At 44.2% G+C, this 24,592-nt stretch overlaps 1 protein-coding gene across 4 annotated transcripts in view; it reads right to left on the bottom strand.

Moving 5' to 3' along the window:
* Positions 1–225: 225 nt before the first annotated feature.
* Positions 226–24,592, bottom strand: part of nrp2a (neuropilin 2a) — a 66,227-nt gene continuing 41,860 nt past the window's right edge. For 3 of the 4 annotated variants that reach the window (XM_044344907.1, XM_044344909.1, XM_044344910.1), the window contains exons 8-18: positions 22,178–22,322; positions 20,111–20,286; positions 19,502–19,681; positions 19,224–19,368; positions 13,431–13,511; positions 13,184–13,285; positions 9,256–9,521; positions 8,560–8,656; positions 6,745–6,777; positions 1,807–1,869; positions 226–1,642 (exon numbers count right to left, since the gene is read on the bottom strand). In XM_044344907.1, the coding sequence (XP_044200842.1) occupies positions 1,338–1,642; positions 1,807–1,869; positions 6,745–6,777; positions 8,560–8,656; positions 9,256–9,521; positions 13,184–13,285; positions 13,431–13,511; positions 19,224–19,368; positions 19,502–19,681; positions 20,111–20,286; positions 22,178–22,322 (1,593 nt within the window). In that variant the 3' untranslated portion in view covers positions 226–1,337. Of the gene's footprint in view, positions 1,643–1,806; positions 1,870–4,354; positions 4,817–6,744; positions 6,778–8,559; positions 8,657–9,255; positions 9,522–13,183; positions 13,286–13,430; positions 13,512–19,223; positions 19,369–19,501; positions 19,682–20,110; positions 20,287–22,177; positions 22,323–24,592 lie in introns of those variants that run through there. The other variant, XM_044344911.1, reaches the window with a different exon arrangement.

Genomic DNA, 24,592 nt, shown 5'->3' with positions numbered 1-24,592 from the left:
AAACAAAAAAAAAAAACAACTTAAAAAATAGGCCACAATTAGCCAGCAGGTTGAGGTGGGGGTGGTGCGATGTGTGTGTGTGTGTGTTTTAGGGGGGTAGGTCCTTTAAATCATGGCTTTTGAGGTCCACGTGTAAAAAGAGAGAGAGATGGACACCTCCTCTCTTGTCTTGGTGTCGCCTCAACGTTCCTTTTCAACATTTCTGCGAACAGTTTGCTTTTAAGGCTTGTTGTGTGTCCGGGCACACAGTCAGTCGATTGAGAAGAACTGTCCCTGGCTGTGCACTTGTTTTTGATCCCGTTTGTTTTTTGTCCTCACGAAAGCGCAGAGGGAACACCGCCCCTGTGAGAGGCAGGGGATTTTAGTGCTCTGTCAGTAATAGTCTCTCTTGCTTTCTCTTTGTTTCTCTTTCTCCAGTGGTTTTCAGTCTCTGCCCTTAACAGCAATCCATAGGTTGCACCGACCAAAGCTCCTTGACCTTTCACCGTTAACCACAATGTAAACATGACCTTCTCTTCGACAGGAACCAGTAACAACAGTCTCTGACAACTAAATCTAACAATAACTCTCCCTGTCATTAAAAGAATGGGTTAAAATTCCCCCCTACCTCCCCACCTCTACACACACATACACTTTCTTTGCCTCTTTTTCTACCTATCTGCCATCACAGACTGGCAATAGGCCAGAACCAAAACATTAAACAGAAAGAGGGTGACCAAGCAGAAAGACAAACTTGAGGGGCGTCAGTGACTAAAAATACCACAGACTGTCAGGAAGGAAGAGGATAACTGAGGCTGATAGGTAGCAGAGTCTACGACGGAACAAAAAAGCCAACGGGCCACACAAAGGAGCTAAGTTCTAGGCCACTGTGTTCACATGTGATCAAAAAAGACGCTTTCTAAGCACGTTCCTAACCTACCACCTTTCCAACACAATGTGTTCTGACTCAGTATGTGTAGCTTACAGTATCCAGTTTCAAAACTAGACCTCTTACAAATCTATGATGCATTTATAAACAGTTGTCTTTTGGTGGAGCAGGAATCTGTAATTGATATGTGTAGATATTTATTTTTTGAGGCCTAACACCCCCGCAATGGAACAATCCATCTGGGTGACCCCAGTCTTTCTCTCATTGGTTCAAAAACTACCAACACTGGACTGTGCCATGTTTTCCAAACAGGAAACAAGTACTCATTTGAGCTAAAAAATGGCGTTCTTGTTGTCCAGGGATCTGCACCATTGAGGAAGTAAACTGACACTAAAGTGAACTGGAGGAAATGAAGAAAATAGTGAGAGGTTCCATTCTGTCTTCTTTTGCGTTTCCTCTCTCAACCTCCTCACGCCTCGGTGCAGCAGCGCTGTTGGTTCAGTTTGACCTTGTGCTTGAGACCATCGTACAGTTCGAAGTTGTAGTTCTCCAGGGTGGTGGAGGAGCGTGATGACAGGCCGCTGTAGGAACAGGTGCAGTACAGGAGGAGGCCGGCGCAGACCGCACCGAGCAGGACGCCCAGGGAACTCATGACGATGATGGTGACCAGGATGGGGTCCAGGGTGTACAACCACGAGTTGTCCTTCTCTGAGACACGGGTCACCGGAGGCTCAGATGATGGTGATGCTGTGTTCCTCTCTGGGAATTGTAAACCTGATAGAAAGTGAGATTAGAGACACATGAAGTTGAATTGATGACAGACAAGTTGTGCCTTAATAAAATATTTTGGGACTGAGCATTTCATCAAAGATCATTTTTTCAAAATCAGGTTTAATGAATGTGTTGTGCAATGGTGTTAGATGTTCTTCTTAGCTTACCTCCACCTAGTGGGTTTCTGCCACTGAAAAGTCGTCCATCTCCAAATTCATTGGGTATCTTAACTGTTAAAGAGAAGCACAGGACACGACGTCTTTAAGCATCATGCAAATTCCACATTGCTTTATTGATGATTTGGCTTAACCCTTTGCATATTGAAAATAAGTTCATATTTACTGGTGCTAACAATTTACAGATTTGGCATCCATACACACACACAAGTCTTGGAATAATAGAAAAATATGACTTTATTAATAGAGAAAGATCATTATGATACATTCCTGTCAAACACACAGTCATCACGTAGCATACTGATGGTATAAGACTGTTCATTCCATGTGAAGAAAGATGCAAACATGTCATCAGATAATTAACATTACCCATCATTATCACCATTAAAATCATCGACACTATTACTGTCAAGTTTAAGAGTGGTGTATAAGATGATCCAAAAAAACAAACAAACAAACAAACAAAAAAAAACAACCTAATGGCAACAAATGTCAACATTTAAGTAGTGCTTGTGACAGTTTTGTTCTCCATTCTGTGAAACCTGCAGCACTGCCAGGCGGTGTGAACTGGAAATTGATATGTATGAGAGTGTCTGAATTGGAAAATTACAAGTGTGACAAAACTAGCAATGGCTGCAGCACTTTAGTTGAGCCCAACAGCTCGAGTGTATTCATACTTAGATGAGTTTTCTCTTTACTTTTTTGTGTGTTTGTGTGCATTTGTGTCTATGTGTGTGAGTGTGTGTTTGCGCTCCCTGCTCTTGGCAAGCATACGGGAGTGGGAGTAACTGCTTGGCAAGGCACACGTCTAGATCTAGAGGTCTTTGATAGCCAATGGCGTTATTAATACTGTTTCAAGGGCAACAGAAGTCGGCAGAGTATTGGGCGATGGAGGTGCGGTAGATGGGAGGGAAAAGTGCTTACCGCAGCCTTAATAAATGTTATCTGTCCATTAACTAATTACAACTATTAGATGCTTGGAGCCTAACGGTGTCGAGATGGACCAAGTAGGGTGTCCAATCCCTCCTCCCCAAGTTGATTTAAAAGCACACAATGAGAGCGTGCCAATAAACACTTTTTTTTTTTTTTTACTCTGAAGAGAAAAGTGCAGCTACTAAATTTTGGCAACAAATCGACATGCATTCTGCTGAGCTGTGGGGCTAGTAAGTGATGGATTTTTGCTGGTGTGACAGATCACGAAAGCACGCCCTGTTAAGCCACAGAGTGAAGACCTCAATTTCATTCAATCCAGGGTGTTAAACTGAGCTCATGTCACATCTCACCACCTCAGTACCGACTGATGAGAGAGAAATTGGTGCCAATTGGTCTGTCTCAGTCAGAATTCAGTCAGTTCGCAATAAAATTAGCTTTCAGATCCCAGACATGTTAAATATCAGTAGGAAGTGCATTAGCTATGTTTGGCGTCTTATGGCACTAAGGAAATAACCCTCTATAGCTGGTGCTCTACTCTGGTTTTGATAATGTCTTAGATTTCCCCAAAGGGTGCATATATACAGCAAAACACTGCACTTATGGCTTCCAGCTGGTCCAATGGCATTGTGGGATTTGTAGGAGTATTAATCAAGAAAGAAGTGATGATGGCAGACAGCTGTGTCTATTTACAACCCTAAAAACAACAAGCACATATTCACACTGAAAACACAGCAAGACTTGGCTCGGCATGGCTTTCATCGGGGCAGCTCAGAGACATGGGGAACAACGGGAGTGGGTGGTATGAAGCATAAATGGGAGTGGAGCAACGTGCTTTATTACGCCAGAGAATCAAGATGAAACACTAAACACTGAAGACGGCTGCATCCATCACTGACTGATGCCTTTATCAGGAGAAGACAAGACGTTCAATCAAATGAGCTGGTTATCTCCATTTGTGATGTAGGACTTTAAGTATGATGGATTTGCATTCCTTTGTTTTTTAAATGTGCACATGCTCTGTTGAAAAGGACAAGGGAAGGATTTTTTTCTCCTCCGTTACAACACCCTCACTATTGGTACAACAGGCCTAACTCATATCAAAGCTATCTCATGTTGTTTTTACAGAGATACCAAGAGCTTTATGTTCTGGGGCTTGCCAGATAATTTCCACAGCTAGCACATTCGAATGCCTCTCAGCCTAACAGTTTTCTCCTCTCTCTCTCTCTCGGCACTGCAGAGCTCCTCATGTCTCTGGGGTCTTGTTTTAGCCTGTGGTTTGGCAGCTCTGGCTGGCTCTCACAGCGGAACCACCTCGACCAACCCCACCTCCCCTTCCCAGCCCACACATGTCTGTGTGTATGTCCATGCTGGGGTCATTCCAGGAGGACCGTTGGGGTTATGAGGAGCCAGACGGAACTCAATGGTCCGAAACAAGCTGTTCAGATAAATAACTTACTCAGACTTCAGTCCTCTCATCAGGAGCAGCATAGTGTGAAATGTCAACAGCAAACTCCTTAATGGAACAAAGAAGAAAACAGCAACCAAAGCTACATCCATTAGAGAGAGAGAGCACAGTGGGTTTTTTTTTTTTTTTTTTTTTTGCAAATTTTTCACTTGGCAGTTTAGGACAGTGTCTGTGTAATCATCACCCTTGCAACTGTAAACTAAATGAGGGAGGGGTTCGTTGAGTGGATTTTCTGTCAATCTTGCAGCATCACGACACACATCCTGCCACTGACATCACAAGTGGGCATCCTGCTCTGCCAAACAATGCAGCTAAGTGCTTCTTTTCAGCAGAGGGTACGGTGTCGGTCCCGGCTGTCCAACCTCACTGTCAGGACTGGCTCCACCCCTGGGGTGGCCATACTGGAGGACCAGTTAGAATACTGGAAGCACTGCGAGGAGCTGTGATAGGCCACTGACAGCTGGCTCTTCTTGGTGGCCAGGTGTTGTCGGCAGCAACAGAGGGCTCTGACAAAGATGGCCACCGCCAGGAGAAGGAGGGCGCCCCCGGCGGCCATTATGTAATACCAGTGGATGGGCAAGGGAGGCACAGGAACGCCTCCCCCTGGTGGAGAGATACAGAGTAATTGGCCAGCGGGAAAAAGAGAGGAGTGGCACTTGTTTATTTTCTACATTTAATTCTCTATTTTCTATCCCTATTGGTCTTCATCATACGAACAGCAGGCGTGCACCTCATATGAGCATGCACAAGCATGCCAGTTGCAAAAATAAAAATATAAATCTCCAAGACCAAAAAAAAAATTAAAATGCATCCATTTCTCTCATGTAGCTTGGGTTGCGGTTGGAGGACAAATTTTCACACCAAGATCATCACAAGATTTGGTTTGAAATCAGTCCAATGGTTGATCTAATCAAATGTAATGCAATTCAATTTTTCAAAGCTCCAATGGAATGACTTGGTGTGAAACGAAAGCCAAAATAATTAGTTATAAAAGCACCCACACACATTGAATTAAGGAGCTTCCTCTTCGTGCTTCACACTGGCACAGGAAGTCCCAAACAGCCCCTTGATAAAGTCTCAGAACCATGCAAGACTCAGTCAGACACCACATGGGAATCCAATGTTCCAGAGCTCTCTCTGAGCTGATATTGGATTGGCATTTGTTATTTAGCTGGCTCGAGCTGGCAGATTTGTTTTGAGTATATAATTTATCCAGTTCTCTGTTCTTGGTTTTACATTTTTCTTTTTCTCATGCATCAGCCTCCTGGCCAGTCCTCTCCTCTTTAAGCCAAGCGCTGTCTCCTTGGAGACTATCTCCACAGATCCTCTACGCTGCTGCCCCTGGCTTGAACCCCCTTCTCAAATTCTTGGTAAGAACCAACTAACTGCCTTCCAAGAAGCCTCTACTATACTATCCAAAACTGAATTGTGAAAAAACGAACCCCTAAAGACACTGAAAAATAGAAAAATAAAGCCCACGTGTACCATCCAAACTTGATGTAGAGAGCTGTAAGACCGCATGAATGTCACATTTAACTAGGAAAAGTGAAGCAGAGCTGAATACATCGTGATTTTTGGACCATGTCACATAATTACAGAGGGAAATGGTGCGTGCTCCTGCTACTTCACACTGCACACACTCATTAGACAGACCTGAGTTGGGGAGAGGAGAGAGAGAGAGAAACCCGTGCTTGCCGCTGCTCAGTCACTCTATCTGATTGCTTTTCACTGGGGACACTGGTGTGTATGTGTGCTGTGATATTAATGTGTGTGTCTGTGCATGTTTGTCAAGGGTTAGAGACTCTGTGTGAGCTTGGGTGTGTATGTGTATGGAAGCGGAGGGAGTAGAAAAGTCAAAGAAGTGCACACACATCACATTCACACTGAAACCGCCAAGCTCTTATCTTATTGGAAGACATTATGAGATGCCAAAACACTAACATCAATCTCATAGAGTCCCCCAGGATACTCTAAATATTTTTCATGAGGCAGACAGTTATTTAAAACCCTTCAGGCTGTGTCAGGCAGCCTAGAACTGAGAATATGTTGCTCTTTTCAAATATCTGACTCCATGAGGTGTGCTTGATTTAGCTTGCCTTGCACGCAGAGTTTGCTCTTTTGCTACTAATCCTTTGTTTCCACGGAGACTGACAAGGTAAAACTAATGCACAACAACAAATTACTGAGATAACCTATTTTCCAACTAGGTTAGAGTTTGGGAAAATCATTTGGCATTTGCAAATTCAATAATTAGTTTGTTTGGCAAGAGGTTTAGTATTTGTTTGGCGATGTCTCCATGCTGCTGATGAAGCGATGAATCGCTAGTTTTAAAAATGAATGCAGTTTCATTAATCTGGAAAACACACAGCTCTAGCAGCCTCAGTGTTGTCAGCCACGGACTGCTTTGGGCTTATTATTTAGCAGTTGAAACAACGTAGTGCCACCAAGCAAAAAACCCCAGGCTAGTGCATACCAACGGGAAAGGAAGCAAGACCAGAGAGGAAGTGACGTCATAACAAAATCAGACTCACCTGTCATTTCAGGAGAAAAAGCAGCGAAGGGTTCTGCGAGGACAGAGAGAAAGTCGGGAACAGAGCGAGAGAGAGAGAGAGAGAGAGAAAGAGAGAGCTGTTAGATAACTTTAAATATGAGGAAAAAGTCAACCAAATGTCACACAAATGTCACAGGACTATCAAACTCCTCCTGAGGAAATTTAAGTTAATTCCTCGCATAGCTCACATGAATTATGGCATTTACTCAGCTCCTTTGCTAGAATGCAATTTCAAACGGAGTACATTGTGTGAGTTGGGAACTTGAGATGGGCTGTGCTGAGAGTGTATACGCTACGTGTATGTGTGTGTGTGTGTATGTCAGTGTTTGCAAAGTTCACGCATTTCAAGTTGTTTATCTGCGGAGTCCAGTTAAACTGGAGAGGCCTGGATGTTTTTGGCTTGCTGCAAATGCACAGAGCAGAACCTTGACTTTGATTGCCTGGAATGCAAACACAAAGAACTGGTGTGTATGTGTGTCTCAGTGTGTTGGACTGTGTATGTATATGTGTGTGTGTGTGTGTGTCGGGGGTTGGTGATAGAGGAAGAAGGAAACCGACTTGGGAACTGGCGCCTTTTGGCGGGAACGCCAACGTACTGTGAAAAACTCAACTGCGTTGGGTGATAAGCGACGTCCCAGCATGCTCTGGGAACGGCGAAGGAGGGGAGGGAAGGGAGGAAGGAGGAAACACTGAAACATGGAGGCAGGAGGGAGTTCGACGGTCATTTTTGCCTTCCAAGCGGCTGTGCTGCTCAGACTCTATCAAGACTCTCATGACACACACGGAAATGACACAGAACGCAAACACAAAGAGGCAAAAACACACAAAAACAGAAGTGTTTGCCACAAGCTAAGGACATAACACACACACACTTTCCCTCAATTACACATTGCCTGCTCCCCTATGTGGTCCAGCTCCAAAGCACATTGGACGTCAGTCAGAAGTGATGACGGCAGGTTTTTGGCTCTGAACCCACAGCTTGGTCTCTGATCTGTTTAAGACCCTCTCCAAAGCCCCTTCTCGGGCCAGATTAAGGAGGCTACGCTGGCGCTCGGCTCACACCAGGCACCCAGCAACTTGCTTGGGAAACAGCCTGTCTAGTAATTCCCTTTGACGGCTTGGGAAGAGCTCTGTTTACAAATACGACAGAGGAGTGAGCGCAAGAAAGAGAGATAGAGGGAGAAGAGAGAAAGAGAAGAAGAGAAATCTAATGAAACATAGATTAGCATCGCTGGGGCCCACGGGGCGTTTATGGCCTAGTTTTCCTATTCTTCTTTTCTTTTCTTTTTTTTTTTTTGTGGAGGAGTAAATGCTGTCCCTCCCTCTCTTTCCGTCTTTCATCTCTGTAGTCGGTGGGAGAGACTGTCTCCAAAACTGGAATGGGAGGGCGAGGGAGTGGTGGGGGTGTTTATCACTTCATGTGTGTCACTGTTCAAGGACCTTACGGCTAAAAAGTGGAAGATATGGAAGGGAAAAAGAGGGAATGGCAGATTGATGGAGAGCGAGATGATGACGCGATGGAAGTGTTGACAGAGGATGCGAGGGAGTTGGTGGGTCAAATGGATGTGTGTGTGTGCGTGTGTGTGTGTGCGTATGCTTATTTGTGTGTTTGTTTATTTTTCAATATTATACTGGATGGAAAAGATTTCGGCAACTTAAGTAAAAAAAACAAGACAGTTTGTGCCTAAAGTTTGTCCCAGTCTGTCTGTCAAACCCTCACAAAAACACGTGAAGTCCCAAATCTCACTGATTCTGTGTGTGTGTGTATGTGTGCGTGTGTGTGTGTGTGACTTACGTGTACACTCCTCCAGAGGGGTGCTAGAGCTCATGTGGATGTTGTCTATCCAGATGTGTCCTCTGGTGCCGTGCACAAAGAAACCCTCCATCACAACCTACCCCAGCCAAAACAGATGAGGAGGAGGAGGAGGAGGTGGAGGGAAAAGTTGAAGAAGAAGGAGAGGAAGAGGGAAACGGAGACAGGATGAAGGCAACAGGGGAGGTGGGGTGGGTGGAGGAAAATTGAGAATGGGGACAAGCATGCAGAGGAAGAGGAGGAGAAAGAGGATAAAAACTTAATACAGTGCCTGTGATTTCAAAGTTGCAATCAACACACGCAATCATCTTCCCCTTCTCTGCAAGCTTCTTCAACTTACTTTTTTATGAGAACATTAACTGCTTGTGATGTCTCTGATAAATGATCCCCAAACAATCATGCAGCCGATAGAGAAAATATGGCTTATTTTAGCTTCTTTTGAAGTCAAACCTGGCCTGGGTAACAGAGAGGTTAATGCTGATGCTTTCTTATGCTCTGAGATGAATGTATCTCTCAAATGAACCCCGATAAAGACACTAAACATATATTTCTCTTTCTGACATCAAGCAGCCATGCTTTGATATAGCTCACTGATTACTGGGCAGAAGGATCCTGATGTTTTTATAGCATTGCAGTTATGACTTTTCCAAATTCCAATAAATCTGAGTTCATCACTACCTGAAAGTCTTTAGGGGAACGAGGCAGGATGGTGCGTCCCTCCTTCCAGACAGGGCCCTGATCGTCTTTAAGTGTCCATAGGAGGGTCTCCTCGTTGTGGGCGTCCCGCAGCAGGACCCTCAGGTAGCCCTGGGCCTCCCCCCACATTTGGTAAGAGAAGAGGAGGCAGAGTGGCCCGGAGTCGGCCGCCAAAACGGGGCTCACGAGCCGGGCTCGCTGCTGCTCCGTCTTTGGGCTGGCGTCTATGTACAGATAGGTGTTGAGCTCTGGAGGGGAGAGAAATACATCAGGATGAGAGATGACTTTGTTTTACCCTACATAAGTGTGTGTAAAATCCCTAAAATGTAACGTAAATATCCAGTCAAAATCCCTCATCACCACACAGGAACATTTCTAAATCCAGATGTGCTACAAATGTTGAAATTTGGTGATATTGTGCTGTAGCTTTATTCACTAGTTTTAAAAAAAACCCCATCACATTGGATCAAGTCAAAAATAAAAATAAAGAATTTCACCAAACAGCCACAATATTCAACCCAGGTGTTTCAGGATTTTAACACATTGCCAGAAATGAGCACAGCTGCGTTTTAACCTTGAGTTTGCTGGTTGCCACAATCAAATGAAAGTGAAAAAAGCCTGATTTAATGGGTTTCCATTTCAGCCCTCGAGGCAATAAAAACTAGGAAATTTGAAAAAGGCTGCGTAGACTTTTGATATGAACTGTAAATGGATGCTGCTGAAATGAATTTGCCGGGCACGGATGTGTGTGTGTGTGCGCTTATGAATACAGACACACAATTATCATCATTAATCATCACTGTTTTTGCGCATGCAGGCAGACGTAGACACATATACATCCATATGCATTCATGTACAGTATATGTTTTCACACAATTACGGATATCTTTAACACGACTCTCAACCGAAAAAAAAAAAAACTAATCACCATTTGCTAACAGGAACGGCATCACTGCCACACAATAGTCACACTAAAACAATAGGGATGTGACAAATATAAACACACAGAAGAATAGGTCCAGTGAGAGCGTCATTCATACACGGAGCGCTACCAGAGCTCCAGCCAAGACCCTCGGGGGCCATTTCTCTTCATTCCCTTCCAGGTAACTTAAACAACGGAAAAGTCCAACAAAATGCAAGCCACTCCATTTGTTTACACCAGAGGATGTTTAGTTTGCAAATTGGATGCCGACATGAATTCCATTGTGAGGGGAGAAAGATTCGTGAGCCTACTGTATGTAAAAGTGTACGTGTGTGAAGAGAGAGAATAATCTGTGTGTGTATGCCCATGTATGTGTGAGAGAATGACTCAATGAGGCATCTGGTGAAGAATTTCTTAAGTGGGCCCTGTGGGAAAATGTCCAGTATCAACAATCTGCAGATTAAATCACCTGCTTTATCATGAATAACTGTGTGTGTGTTTGTGTGAGTGTGTGTGTGTGTGACTAAGTGTGTGTCAGAGCAGCTACGTGCCCTTTTGCTTTTGTTTTACAGGCAAGGAAACGGAGCCCGGTGACAAATCAGGGTCCATACTGGTATTTTCCAGAATATTGTGCAGGTGTGTGTGTTTTAGCTTTTGTTTCCCAGTAACACCACGAGGTTTTTCTTTACAACACATCTGCTTTTTCTCCAAAGCATCTTACAGTAGCATGCAGTGAGAGTGTATGTTTTTAGCGAAGCCATGCTCAAGTTATTGAGTTGACTGGGCTGGTACCCTTTTGCTGTGTGTGTGTGTATGTGTGTTTGTGTATGTGTGTGTGTGTGTATGTGCGGTCTTTCCAGCAGATCAGACAAGCAGTATCTGTAGGGACAAATCTTCCTCCGACTTGACAGCTCCCCTCTGCTCGCCATACGCCCAGACTCGCCTGTGTGTGACACTTCAGACAGTATGTGTGACAGTATGTCCCTTGGCCTTTCGCAGCCTTGGAATAAGTGTGTGTGTACTCTCCTTTGCTGCATATGACACTTTTTTTTTTTTTTTTTGTATATACTGCAAGTGTGTACGCGCCTAGAGAGGATGTGCAAGTGAAACATATTTGTGACTCCACGAGGCGTTTTATCACTCATTTTAATGTGCGCAGCCTCTTCCATCCTCTCTGCCTCTGCCGTGCTGAAGCGGCGGCGTCTTGCAGCGAGCCCCCCCATTGTTGTGCCTCTTGTTCACCAGACAGCTCATAATCGAGACTGCCTCGCAATACGCAGCACAACAGAGCATTATTAATCCATTTCATAGCGGTCTCCTGCAGCGAGAAGCAAACAAGGATTTAATCCATGAAGCCTAGTTAGCAAGTTTTTACTAGCGGGGGTATATTAAGCCAAATAATACAACAGTGTTGTGGCTAATTCAAGCTCTCTGCCTGTTTCTGAGGTCAAGAGGTGAGGGGATCATGGTTTCTAGGTCATGTGAGAAACCAGAACTCTATGGAGGATTTAACAGTGATTTGATAGTGGTGAAATAATGATCCTGTGTTGGCTGGGATTTCTGACCTTTGACACCTGCAGGAAAATCAAAGGCTGGCGTGGCGTGTCAAAAAACGGCTGGAAATGATATTTCATACATGAAAGCCACAACCTGACTAATCTAAGCAACCCTTCCCAATCTAGCCGTGATGAAAGAAGCTGCTTTGAAGCCCCCCTGTCAAAGATTGTTATGACCTAAATAGGTCACGCTTCCAAGAAAATTTCTTGCCTTCGCTGCGAGATCCGTTGCCCTGCTGAACATGACCCAGGTGACATCACAAATTTGACAAAAAAAAAAAAACGGGGCATGCTGTACCTCTTGTTTAATTCTCTCCAGCTGGAGAAATGCTGAATCTTTCATGGAGACTTGCTCAAAAGCAATGAATTTTAAAACAACGTTGGGACAACAATCCCTTACCCTGCATATGAAAAATTATTAATAGTGCTTTAAAAAAACCCTCCTTGTGAACCAGAAGCAGAAAATGTCTTCTATAGCTTTTAATAACATGCGAGAAGCTGCACTTTTGATCCGTGGGTATGTATAAAAGGAGAATGAATAATTATTTCTTCAAGGAGTGTCTAAGTAGATGGAAGTCTACACAGCATCATCTGGGATATGCCTGAGGTAATGGAGGGGCAGTAACAGACGACTGGGAATAACAGCTCATCTTTGGAATCTCCTGCTCTGAACTTAATTGGAGCTACTGGGTCTTAACCCCTTCCTGCCAGAGACGTCACGCATTTGACACACAGACGCGAGAGCAGGCACAGAGCTGGTCTTTGTCACACGTGTCATGCGTGAGGCTGTATGCGTTTGACGCGGACGGCGGCGTTTCTTTCCCTCCGGTTCCCTCAATTCATTTTCATTCTCATTCGCTCAGAAAGAGCAGCGTGTCTGGCAGACAGTGTTACCGCTAAATTAGACTGGTTTCAATTTACGGAATTATTTTAATCAAATTGAAAAAGGACTCAATGAAGATGCACATGGAGAATGACTCCATTTAATTATAGAAAACAGTGTCTTGTCTAGACCCACTGAAGTTGATAAAATAAACTTAATGCGTTTGTGCTTGTGCAATTTTCTGCGACTGAATGAAATTCTCCTTGCGGCTGCATACATAAAAGCTCTGCAGCAAACAGTCTCATGTTGAAAGACGTGATACAGAAACCCATGTAGCACTAACAATTGTCCAAAGTCATCCTGAGCTGCTTAATGCATCATCTTGTAAAACTATCCAGACTTAAATGTTAGACCAATTTTAAGCAATTATACTTTTCACCATCACTGTGACACATAGATTAATGTTCAGTCACCTCCCGCAGGTTATTGTCCATCGAACTCTTGCTACGTAAGGGGGGAAAAAAAACACAAGCTCCTTCAAGCAGACAGCTAACCAGACAGAGGCGGTGAGTCATGCAGAATCTTCACATGACTGATGAGGAGACTCACCGTGGCTGTGCAGGGACCAGAGGAGAGGGGCGTTGGGGTCATGCGTCCACCCACACAGGCCATGGTCAAAGTCACACACGTCTGATGGAAGAGCGGTGGCTACTGTAGAGGAATGCAAAATCACAGTCATTTCAGATAAAGAAGCATTCACAGCCGCTCTACATAATGTCACACAGGCCTTTCAAAACCTCTCATCGTGGTCATTACAGCCTCCTAATAACACTATTAATCCAGTATTTCTTCTCACCTGTGGTCGTAACAGGAACAGTAGTGGTTTCTATGCCAGCGGGTAGAGTTGGCGTGGCGGTTTCTGCTGGCGTGGTGGTTTCTACAGGAACAAACATAACACAACTCAGGTCAAAAGGTGGTTGGTTGAAACAATCCTAAGACATTAGATTACTATAGGGAGGACACATAAATCTCCCAGTGTTTGTTCAACAGATTATTTATGTGGAATTTCTACTTTGGTAGCATACATTAAGGAGGGCCAGGGAATACAGATGAGAGGAAATGATAAGCAAGAAAAACAGAAAGAACCATAAAATAGTGAGATGTAGTGTCTTTATACACCTTAAGGAACTTTCCTTCCTGCCTATATGCCATTGATTTAGTTGATAAAGTGACTACTTATTTAACTACTTAAAGGAAATACTACCAATAATTTAAAAGCTTGAGTTTGACACTTTTTTTTGCCAAGAGTTAGATGAGAAGATTGATGTGTTTCATGTCTCTTATGTCTATACGCTAAATATAAAGCTACAGCCAGCAGCAGGTTAGCTTAGCTTAGCATAAAGACTGGAAACAGGGGGAAACAGCTATCCTGACTGTTGAATGGTAAAAAACCTACCTACCACCATGTCTAAAGCCCAGTTAATTTACACGTTATCTCTTGTTTTTGGGGGGGGGTTACGTGCTGGACTATTAAAAAAAAAAAAGTTTTTCATTGCAACCTGCAGCACAGACCGATACAATTTTTCACATGCCTTCCCCTACAATTAATCTCTTTTGCAAAAACAGTTTGGGTTCACTTTAGTAGCAGCGAGAGGACGTTTTAAACAGGAAACTGATGAGTTATGCTGCTGTTTTGAGTAACTAGATTTTTTAAGCCTAATTCAGCACATAAACAGCTTGTCTCAGTGGCGGTGAATTAAAGTTGCTGTCATAATAAACAGTGTGAGGTCATTGTCCAAAACTAGCTCTATCTCCCGTCTGCTGTCTCCATTCGGCCATCCCACCCAGAATGTCAGAGACAGGCAGAGGCAGGCACAGATAGCCCCGGAGCACCCAAAGGGGGCCCTAATCATGTTGTGTCTGGGTGCTCAGGCGTCAGTGTCTGTCTCACACATTGGCTCAAATATGCGGACACACAGATGCACACACATCCAAATACTAATACGCATGCAGATGTAGAGTCACACACACCCACATACATACAGAACGCCTGGCGCTAAGGCTGATGGATGGATGTGTCTAACAAACTCCCCTCGACCTTGGACGGGATGATCACACTCTGGGACCACTCATTGGTTGTCAGAGAGGATGCAGAACACACACACACACACACGCACACACTCCATCTCCCACCCTATTTTCTTGTGCATGTGTGAGCTATCGTGAGTTACAGAGTGTCTCCCTCACTCCATAACTCATACGCGCTTGGAGGAAGGGAGAACAAACACAAACTGAAATGTATGAATATCTCTTTGCCCTTAACATCTATTTAAGTTTACATATATCACAAAGAAAGGCAAACAACACACACGCACACAAAAACACATAAATAAGCCAACGATTTTCTCATTAAAACACATCATGGGCACACAAACAGACACATGTTGAGCAGGCCGCGGTTGGAATGTGAATTGGGAGAAAGCGCAGTCTTATTAGGAGCAGATGGGTCAACCCTGGAGAGTCATGAAAGTCTACACAGAGGTTTGGGTCACGTCTCAACCATAGATCCAAATTTATCATGTGAATAAACTACGTTAGCTGCTCTTCACTCACTTTCTGTCTCTAACAAAACATGTTTACACAGTGACTTCTTTCCATCACATTTCACTAAACTAGATTTCCACTATTTCCGGCAGATGTTACGAGATATACGACACTGGTGTCTTTTTCTTATTTAACTGACATTAATAACCACTAAAATAGGGAAGTGGATTCTTATGCATAATATGTTTATTTGTTTGCTTCCCCTGCCTTACCTCATTTAAGTCTAACCAAACAACTCTGAATGCTCTGACTAACTCATGCAAGAAAGAGCTCCTCAGCTGAAAAAGAAACACAACAAGCGTGCAAACATCTCAAAGGAAAAAAGTCATGTGGATTCATCACCACGCTTTGCTCTGCTAAACGCCTGTTAGTAGCAATTCTAGAGCCTCCTACTGGTAATTTCCCTCTTTATGAATGACTACCAACATCATTTGAAGACTACGAAAGGTGCTAAGGGTAACAAACGCGGCGTGATACACAATTGATCCGCTTAAAGGAAGTTCCTGTGGAAATGAGCGCGCCCGCGCCCCAGCTGGAGAAATGGCAGACATGAAAGGGCCGGCCACAGTTGGTGACGGCTTCTGACATTAGCCCAGCGTTAATGTCATGTCCTTTATGCCAGTCATTAGCTACCTAATGAGACTCTTATCGCTGCCGGCCCACCGGGAAGGTGTAGTACAAGGCAAGGAAAGTGAAGGCAACCAACCACTCAAACCTCCCCGCTTCCCGAATTTCATCATCTCTTGTTCCCCCTCTCCTCTTTATTCTGTCTCTGGTACTCACATTTCTTGTTTGTTTTTGCTTTTGTGCTTGCCTTTTTATTCCAGTCTAACCTTTGAGTCCCCTAGTTAAGTCTTGGGACAAGGTGTTAAAATAAACCAAGAGCCTGCACATTACCTGGGCGCCAGCACACACGCACTCCCATGTGTTCAACAACTAAACACACATAAACACAAAACACACAGTCTAGTCCATTAAGATTCTACCCAGCTCCTGAGCACTCCATGCTTTCAAAGGTCAGGCCTTGTCACAGTGTAAATGTGTTGACCTTTCCAGGGTGTGACAGGAGTGTCAGGGGCAATGGGAATGGGACCGACTTGTGCTGTTTGTGGGTGCGGATGTTTATGTGAGACAGAGAGAGAATGTGTGTGAACGTATGTGACCTGCCTACCTTGCCCAAAGCTGTGTCCTTGATGTGTGTGAGGAGTAAGTCACAGAGCTGCATGAGGAGGCCCACTTCTGCACGGGCAGGCCTACTATAGATGCGCAGCAGAGGGCCTTGTAATGCAGGAAAAGTCTCTCTGCAGCGGAGTGTTGACTTACATAATGTGTCTACTGCTGCAGGTGATGATGCAAGTCATCATCATGCACGGGATGAAACACCAACACTTAGAACTGGACCCTTGGGAACTGCTGGTATAGATAATGGAGATGCACGCTCACATGCATAAATACAAATTGGGTGCACCTGCGCTTCGCATACACACATGCTCACGAAAATACACGTAGACATTAACACAGACACACGCGCCAAATACACACACATACACAGGGTGGTGAGGGCCAACCCTCTCTGCATAAAAGACATTGCTCACTCCCAAAGAATCTGACTCAGCAATATGTCAGAGACGAAGAAAAAAAAATATCTTCAATTATGTAGAAAGCCTTTCTGTAAATCTCTGCTTGGCAGTCCTGGGTGCAAACACACACACACACACACAAAGATGAATAGATGTGCATACACACACATACTGTACATCCCAAAAGAACTTGATGGAAAAAGACAAGGAGCCATTGTCCATAGTCATTTTATATTCTGGTGGGTGGGGATAAGTGCTCAAGATCAAGGTTCATCCACACACACACACACACACACACACACACAGAAGCCAAATTTCCTAAAGGGTGGGGAGTAAAGGACCAAACTGTGATGACATGTGTGAGTTACACAGTGCTCCTAAGACTAAAATTATCCTACCTGGAAAAAGGGAGAGATGATATTTTGCATTTTTTTTCACAGATCAGTCTCTAAAATTTCCTTCCCGAGCTCATAAATATTTCATTTTTGGAGCATCTATGTTAGAAAAAAAAAAAACTGTGACTGCAGCAGCTCTGTGCTAGTGTGTGTGTGTGTGTGTGAGAGTGTATGTGTGTGAGTAAGACAACTGTGCATAAACAGGGGAAAACAGAAGGAGTCAGGACCAACAGCAGTGAGCGAGGAAAAGAGGTGCGAGTGATGACTAACAGAAGAGAGGTGGGGAGGAGTGGAAAGGAGAGGAGGCATGGTAACAAAAAAAAAAAGAACAAAAACATTTACGGACCCACGCACTGGGCCTTAGGGAGGGAAAAGCAAGAACTGCAACCATGTGTGTGTGAATGGGGAGAGAGAGAGAGAGAGAGCCTATTCTGCTTCACTGTAGCAGCTGCTATGATTTGAGGCAAAAAAAAAAAAAAAAACAACAAAAAAAGGTTGATTTCATCAAGCTAAATCATATAAATGAGATGAGTGAAGACATTCAAAAGAGCGCTACACTGAGGACAGAACAGAGAATGAATAGTTGGAAGGGTAGAGTGGAAGGGGAAGTGAATGATTTACAGGATGTCAGTAGTTGTCCATTATTCCTGCTGAGTTTTGGAAGGCTTGTGAACAATGTGTGACCCTGAGCAGCAGTTTTTTTTTTTTTTCTGTGCCACAGTTTCCCAAGATTTTCCACTCCATCTGATAAAAATCATCCCCTTAGTAAAAGTGGTAATCCCCGAGGTTCTTGTTTTTTTTTGAAATTTTCGGGGCTAGTCCTCATTATTGTTGTGTTTCTGCATGCACTGTACCTCCCACAGGTCAGTTGTCAATCAACAGTAAATGCGAAACACATTGTTTCCTGTGTGCCGCAGAGGTTTTAAGGGGGAATAAAATGACCACACCGGGTGTTAAGAGCAGCACGAGGAAATGAACTGCATGTAAATTAAATCATTGTTGAACAGAGATTATTGCTGCATCACTTACTTTTTATAGCCAAATTATAACTCAGGGATGGGGTGGCTCTGCATCTTTGACAAAGCACACACAGGCGCCTACTTTATACTCACACTACTATTTATCACTCACTTTTATTAGGCAGTGCGAGTGGTGTTGTAGTGGCAGATGTACGTTTGTGTCTGTGTGCCCTTGAATGTGTATTACACTGTCCTGATGAGTAGTGAAAGTGATAATGAGGACGTGTTATTCTTAATATTTCATCTCTCTTCACCAAGAGAGCAAGAACAAGGCCGTTGCTATTCATCAGCACTTATCCAAACACACACACACACTTAAATCATCTCAATGAAAGAATAGCTTAACTTGCATTTATCGTGGGATGATTACAACGGTGCGTGTGGGTGTGGGAATCTGAGGAGGATACATGTACATGTCTCTCTTTCTGTGGTTTGTTGGGTGTGTGTCTATACGTATTTGTGTGTCCGTGCTCGTATGTGAATGCTGAGCGCTATACGGCTCAGTCATCCTGTTCAGGCACAGAGGGAGTGGTAAATAGTGAGAGTCCGCATGTGTGCTAGTACCGCTGGATGTGTGTGTGTGTGTGTGTGTGTGTCTCCAGCGCTGCCTCACATCTGGATAGCAGACCACGCTGGAAAGTCTCTCCGGGGACGCATTCCTTTAAACCTAACCCTGTCCACTCCCTCCTGATGATAACACTTGTTGTAGAAGCTTACGGAGAGAGTCTAACTCGTATTTTCCAGGTGAAACATCTAAGAAACAAATCAAAAATCGTAACGTTTGAGGGTCAAGCTTTTGCTGTGCTATCACTTTCCCTTTTCCCAGCTAACACTGGGTGTCTCTTTTCACCTCTGGCAGACTCTAATGACTCTCATGCATATGTAATTTGAGCCTCACTTTTATGGTGAGCCACCTTCCTCAAGGTCCATTCAGTTCTGGTTAGAGTTCATTACAGTACAGGGCAAATAATTCAGCCTGGAATAGTATAGGCAGCAAATTATCATATATGAAATGATTCTCTGTCATGTCGGCAGCAGCAGAATGTCCTACCTGGAAGGTCACAGCCAAGTATCTCCACTCTCATCCCGATCCCTGCTGGAGACCACCTCTCCGGATACAGTCTGATGTACTGAGCCACAATCTCCTCAAAATGACGGAGCTCCGGGGTGTCGTAATGTGTGTTCCCCTCAAATATCTGTGCAAAACACACAAATATAAAAGTGCAATGTCATCTCAGTGGCATGGGGGAGGTTACTGAACTGGTGTTGTATATAGTACAAACACACAAACATATAATTTCCCCCCATCAGTCCTCTTCTCACACCCACCTTGGGCAGGCTAGTCTTCATGTCCATGATGAAGTTCCACTCTTTTCCATTCAGGCTGTATGCCACTTTGTACTTCCTGACAAATGCTCGGTTATCTGTGCTCGCTCCACTTCCTGCGTCTCCTCCCCTCGCTCCTTGGGTGATTACCCCGCGCACCGTCTTAGGCACACCTAAGTCCACCTGGAGAGTTTAGATTAATTTAGAATGATTTAGGCACAAAAATACTTATATTTATTTGCAGCTGTGACATTTTTATTGTCATATGAGACCACGATCAAGACAGTTTCTAGCCTCTGTCTTGAATCTTTAGTAACAAATTTGATCCTATGGTTAAGTTTACATCATTTATTTTTAGGTGTTTATGTATATATGTATGTATTTACTGTCTATACTAATGTAGGTGATTAATAATGTGTGAAAATTCATTTAACAATGGTTCACTTGTGTTAAAATATCACACATTGCAACAAGAAACAATACAGAAACATGGATCTGCAAGTTAAAGACAAACATTAACATCATATTTATTGTATTATATTCTATTGGTGATGCTTATATGGAGATGAATAATAAAAATATAAGATTAATACAGTAAAAATCCTCTTGTACCTGAAGCCACTCCTCTCCAGCCAGGGGCTGTGCAGGGGCGGGGAACCAGCCGGAGCGACTGGCCACCAGGCGTGCCGACCCCGGGTTCCACACCATGTCCCTGCTGGAGGAGGCTGAGATCTGGGCATCAGGTAGCAGTCCGGACAGCAGGCCCTGCAGGTCTGAGCACGGAGCATCTGGAGTGGAAAGCCGAGAGGGCAGAGATTACTTTAACCTTCACCTCAGGAGGGTTGATGGAGAAGTTTCAGCCTTGACCTAACACACACTCACACTGTTACAAATATTCCCACCTGGGAGCTGTTAAGCTTTACCACAGGATTGCACTACTGGCCACTGAGCATTAAGAGTTTAGACTGGAACAAATGGGAGAGGGTGAGGTGAGAGACAGGGAGGTGGAGGAAAGGAAAAGAGATGTGTAGCAGCACTGCCTGTTCATGTTCGCAATGCAATTAGACTCCTATTAGTGAGATAAAAGCATATGTTAAGTCTGCTGCTGAATGGGCACATTGCCCTGCTTTGCATCCATGCACCTCACGTCTCACACAAATACTGAAGTGTCTTTTTGATACATTGTTCATTGTATTGTGTCAATAGCTTGTTTGTTCACCGTGCTGCACACATTCACTGACTGAAGCACAGTTCCAAGTACATGCAAAAGCACTTGGAAATGAAACTCAGATATGGATGGGCGGGTAGCATTGAGAGTAACTTGCTGAGGGAGTATGTGAGAGGGAGAAATGAGGATTAAGGGGATAAGAAAGGTATAACACAAGGAGTCGGGAGGCAGAGACGTAGAGAGCGGAAAGAGTGGGGGGAAAAAAAAAAGCAAGAGAAAGAGACTCGGAGCTGAAGATGACGGCTTGGGGAAAGTGGGAGAAGGAGAGCAAGATGTTGGGATGAGACTCCTACAGTGAGAAACAGTGGGAGAGGGAAGGATAGAGGGAGGCGGATGAGCGTGGAGGGCGGTAGTGAGAGAGAGAGCTGCAGGAAGAGACGCGGAGGAAGAGAGAAAGGGCAGGAGGAAGGGAGATGGGGAGATGTTAGTTGTGCTGACGGTTTAAGAGAACACAGATCAAAGTTTCATGCTGTTATGTCACTGCAAACGCAGGAGATGTAAATAATGAATAAAAGGCACAGGAAGTGTATGTGTGTGTGTGTGTGTGTGTGCCGGTGGGTGGTGTCTGTGTACATTTCAAAGGGTGTGCCTGCTTTTTGAGGTCATCTGCTATATATAGAAACCGCCTGTTTGTGGATGTACCTGTACTGTAAGAGCTAATAGTTATTTCAATAGCAGCTGTTGAGGCTAGAGCGAATCACAGTTTCTGATGTAACAGTGAATGGGGAGCCATAAATGATTGATCGCTACTCATTTCTCGATATAGAAGAGCTCACAGAGCAAAGAGGACACATCAAAAAAGTATCTAAAAACATGAGAGGAAAAAGAGGCGGCATCGGGGGAGTTAGAGACAGAGAGCAGGCACAGAGAAGAAGTGGGGGAGTGCTGATGAGAGAGAGAGAGACAGACAGTCAGGGAAAAAAGCAGAGAGGGAAATGACACTGGTGCAGCCTCTGGAAGGAAGAATAGAGTAAAACTTTCCTTTAATTAGCCTGAGGCTTGCTATGTTTAAAAGATAGCAGGGGGAGTGCGGGAGAGAACCTAAATACACATCTCTGTGTGTGCGAATGTGCATGTGTGTTCCTAGTTTTTATGACTTAGGGAGTTATTTTTTGCTGATGTTCAATGTCTTTAAAGTTCATCTTTTTTTAAGGGATTATACTCAGTGTTCCAAACATTTTTTTTTTCATGGTAAGACAATGGAGAAGGAAAACCACAACATCCCTAAATCACCAAAGTGGAAAAACAGTGACTGAATAACTTTCTCCTCTGCCTCATCGCCTCTGCTGAATTGTCCTTGAAGAAGAAACAGAGCCCGAAAAAACATTGTTGTTTTTGGGAGATCTGACTGTATGAGTGGGAAGCAGGAAGAGACTGGTAAAGTCAACTTTCTTTAGGGCAAAAAAAAAAAAATCTAACCCCATGATGCACACACACCCACACACACACACCTGTAATCTGGCATCCATAGAGCTCGAAGCGCAGGGCGATGCCGTTCTTCCATGTCTGTGGTCGGATGCGAACGAACCGGGCCAAAACTGGCTGTGGGACCCGGTTCAGAACCACTTCAGCTGGGTCTGTGTTGGCGTGGAAAACCTGGTCAAACAAAGACAAAGAGAAGACAAATTAGACGTGCCGTACATGCCCGTATGAGTGCTTGCGTTGTCTTATCTCTCTCTTTCTCACACACACACACACACACTACCTCTCGCTCTAACACCCACCCACAGTGCACAGTTTCGCTTGGCTACACACACAGTGGCAGGCCGGACAAAGCAGAGACAACCCAAACACGGATCCAATGTCACCAGCCCAGCTGTCGATGTGTTTTGGGGTCAAAGGTTCGGCGCTGGGAGGCTGGGAAAGCCTGACGATGGATGAGGGTTTCTCTCTCTCCTCCGTGTTCACGCACATACACACACCGCTCACTCATCCCGTCTCACACATCTCTATGCTGGTGGCCATAGGAAACCGTGGGAGACATGACCTGACACGACCAAACATGATTGGCCGTCAGGCGCAGGAAGTCCCCGCAGGTGGGCAGGATGTGAGTGAAATTCACTTCCTGAGGCATCCGCCTGAAAGCATCAACATTAACTTCTTCTTTATGAACACTCCCTTCCTTCCATTTGCTCTTAAGCGGCGGGGAGGGGCAGCGGGGGGTCAGAGGGCAAATGTAACCCGAGTGGTCAAGTTACGTCCTGTTTTGGGCAGAAGAAGTGTCTCGTGATGCTCGAGGGCGTTGGATGGGGACATTAAATGACAGACGTGATTCTTCTTTCCTCTCCTTTTGTGGTAAACAAGTTTTCCCAAAACCATAAACCCCCGCTTTGTAATTATGAATGACTTCCTTTTCCTACTGCACCTCCTCTCCACTCTCTCTCTCCGCTTTTTGTCGCCACATCCCTTCATCTCAACACTTCCATTTTCTCTTTCAATCTGTTCCTAAAAACCGTACAGTTGATATCTTTCACACACATCTCCTCTCTCACCCCCCGTGTGCCTTATTTCCTCTTGTTGGTGTCTACTAACTGAAACCATGCACAAAGACACAGGAAACCTCACACACACGCACACGCACACACACACACACACACACATATCCTACACACTAAGATAAGCAGAGGAAGCGTCTTTTAACTGACTCTTAAGTGTCATTCACTCTATCTGGCTGTGGTCGAGTGTGCCGGATATCAGCAAAGCCACACCAATTAACATCACAGCCACACAACACAGTGGAAAGATGGAAAGACAACTGCTACAAGCAGCTGAATTAAAGATTAAAGGCATCATTTCTAAAAATAAAAGATCTCAACATGATTTTTCTTTTACTCTAATCCGAGCTACGTATGATCAAACCCACTGCCGTAGCCTAAAAATGTGATACACTCTTGTTTTGATAATATTGTTTCACATAAATGATACAAAGTCTGGTTTCAGTTAGAGTTTGAAAATATTATTCTGCCATGTTAGTGCAAAGTGACCCATTTGTAAAATTCCCTGTCTGGTATACACCTCTCAAAATGACATGATATTCCAGAAATTCCATAACCAGTGGGAATATGATTGATAGGACTTCAAAATCCTACTCAAGGGGTTTTATTTGATTTTGGGCATGGCCTGATTTAATCAAGTGGAGCTGACACCGCTAATACAAAACAGTGTGAGTGTTTGAGTAGATAAGAGGGGCTATCTCTATCTCTATCTCTGCTGTATCTGCTGCTGGATTGAGGATAGACGGCCGTTATGTTTACCTAAGAGGCCAAACAGTGAATGTGGGCTCTTATGGGGGTTATGTAAACACCCACACATGCTCACACAAAGACGAGCGTATGATGGAGGGTCTACTTCACATACAACCGACCCATCTTCACCACTCCCAGATAATTCTTTTTGCGAAACAAAGAGCAGCAGGGAGGAAAGACGGAGCGGACAGGAAAAACAGAAAATGACTACGGGGAGGAAGAGTCCTCAGAAGAGTAGTTATAAACAGATGAAGAGTGGGGCGGAGGAGCATGTGTGAGAGAGGAGAGAAAAAGGAGAGGTTGAACGGAGGGCAGCAGATATCACTTAATAAGGAATATGAGCAGAGGAATGCGGGAGAGGAGGTGGGGAGTAGCGGCGAACAACGAACGGATTCAACGCTGAGACAGGAAATCCAAGTATTTATCTAATAATGTGGCCAAATAGCTAAATTTAATAGAATTTGCTCAATTTTACAGTAAATTGCTATCTGTATTTAAAGTTCACTGCAAAAACAGTTTGAACTTTTGCTTGATCTTCTCGTCAGTAAAAGAAATTCTGTGATAAATTGTGATAAAATAGAAATTGATGGAGACATGGCACGATCACGTCCGTAAATAGCC

Source organism: Thunnus albacares, chromosome 24, assembly GCF_914725855.1.
Source record: "Thunnus albacares chromosome 24, fThuAlb1.1, whole genome shotgun sequence".
Lineage (NCBI taxonomy): Eukaryota > Metazoa > Chordata > Actinopteri > Scombriformes > Scombridae > Thunnus > Thunnus albacares.
This window is presented reverse-complemented; position numbering and strand designations above follow the sequence as displayed.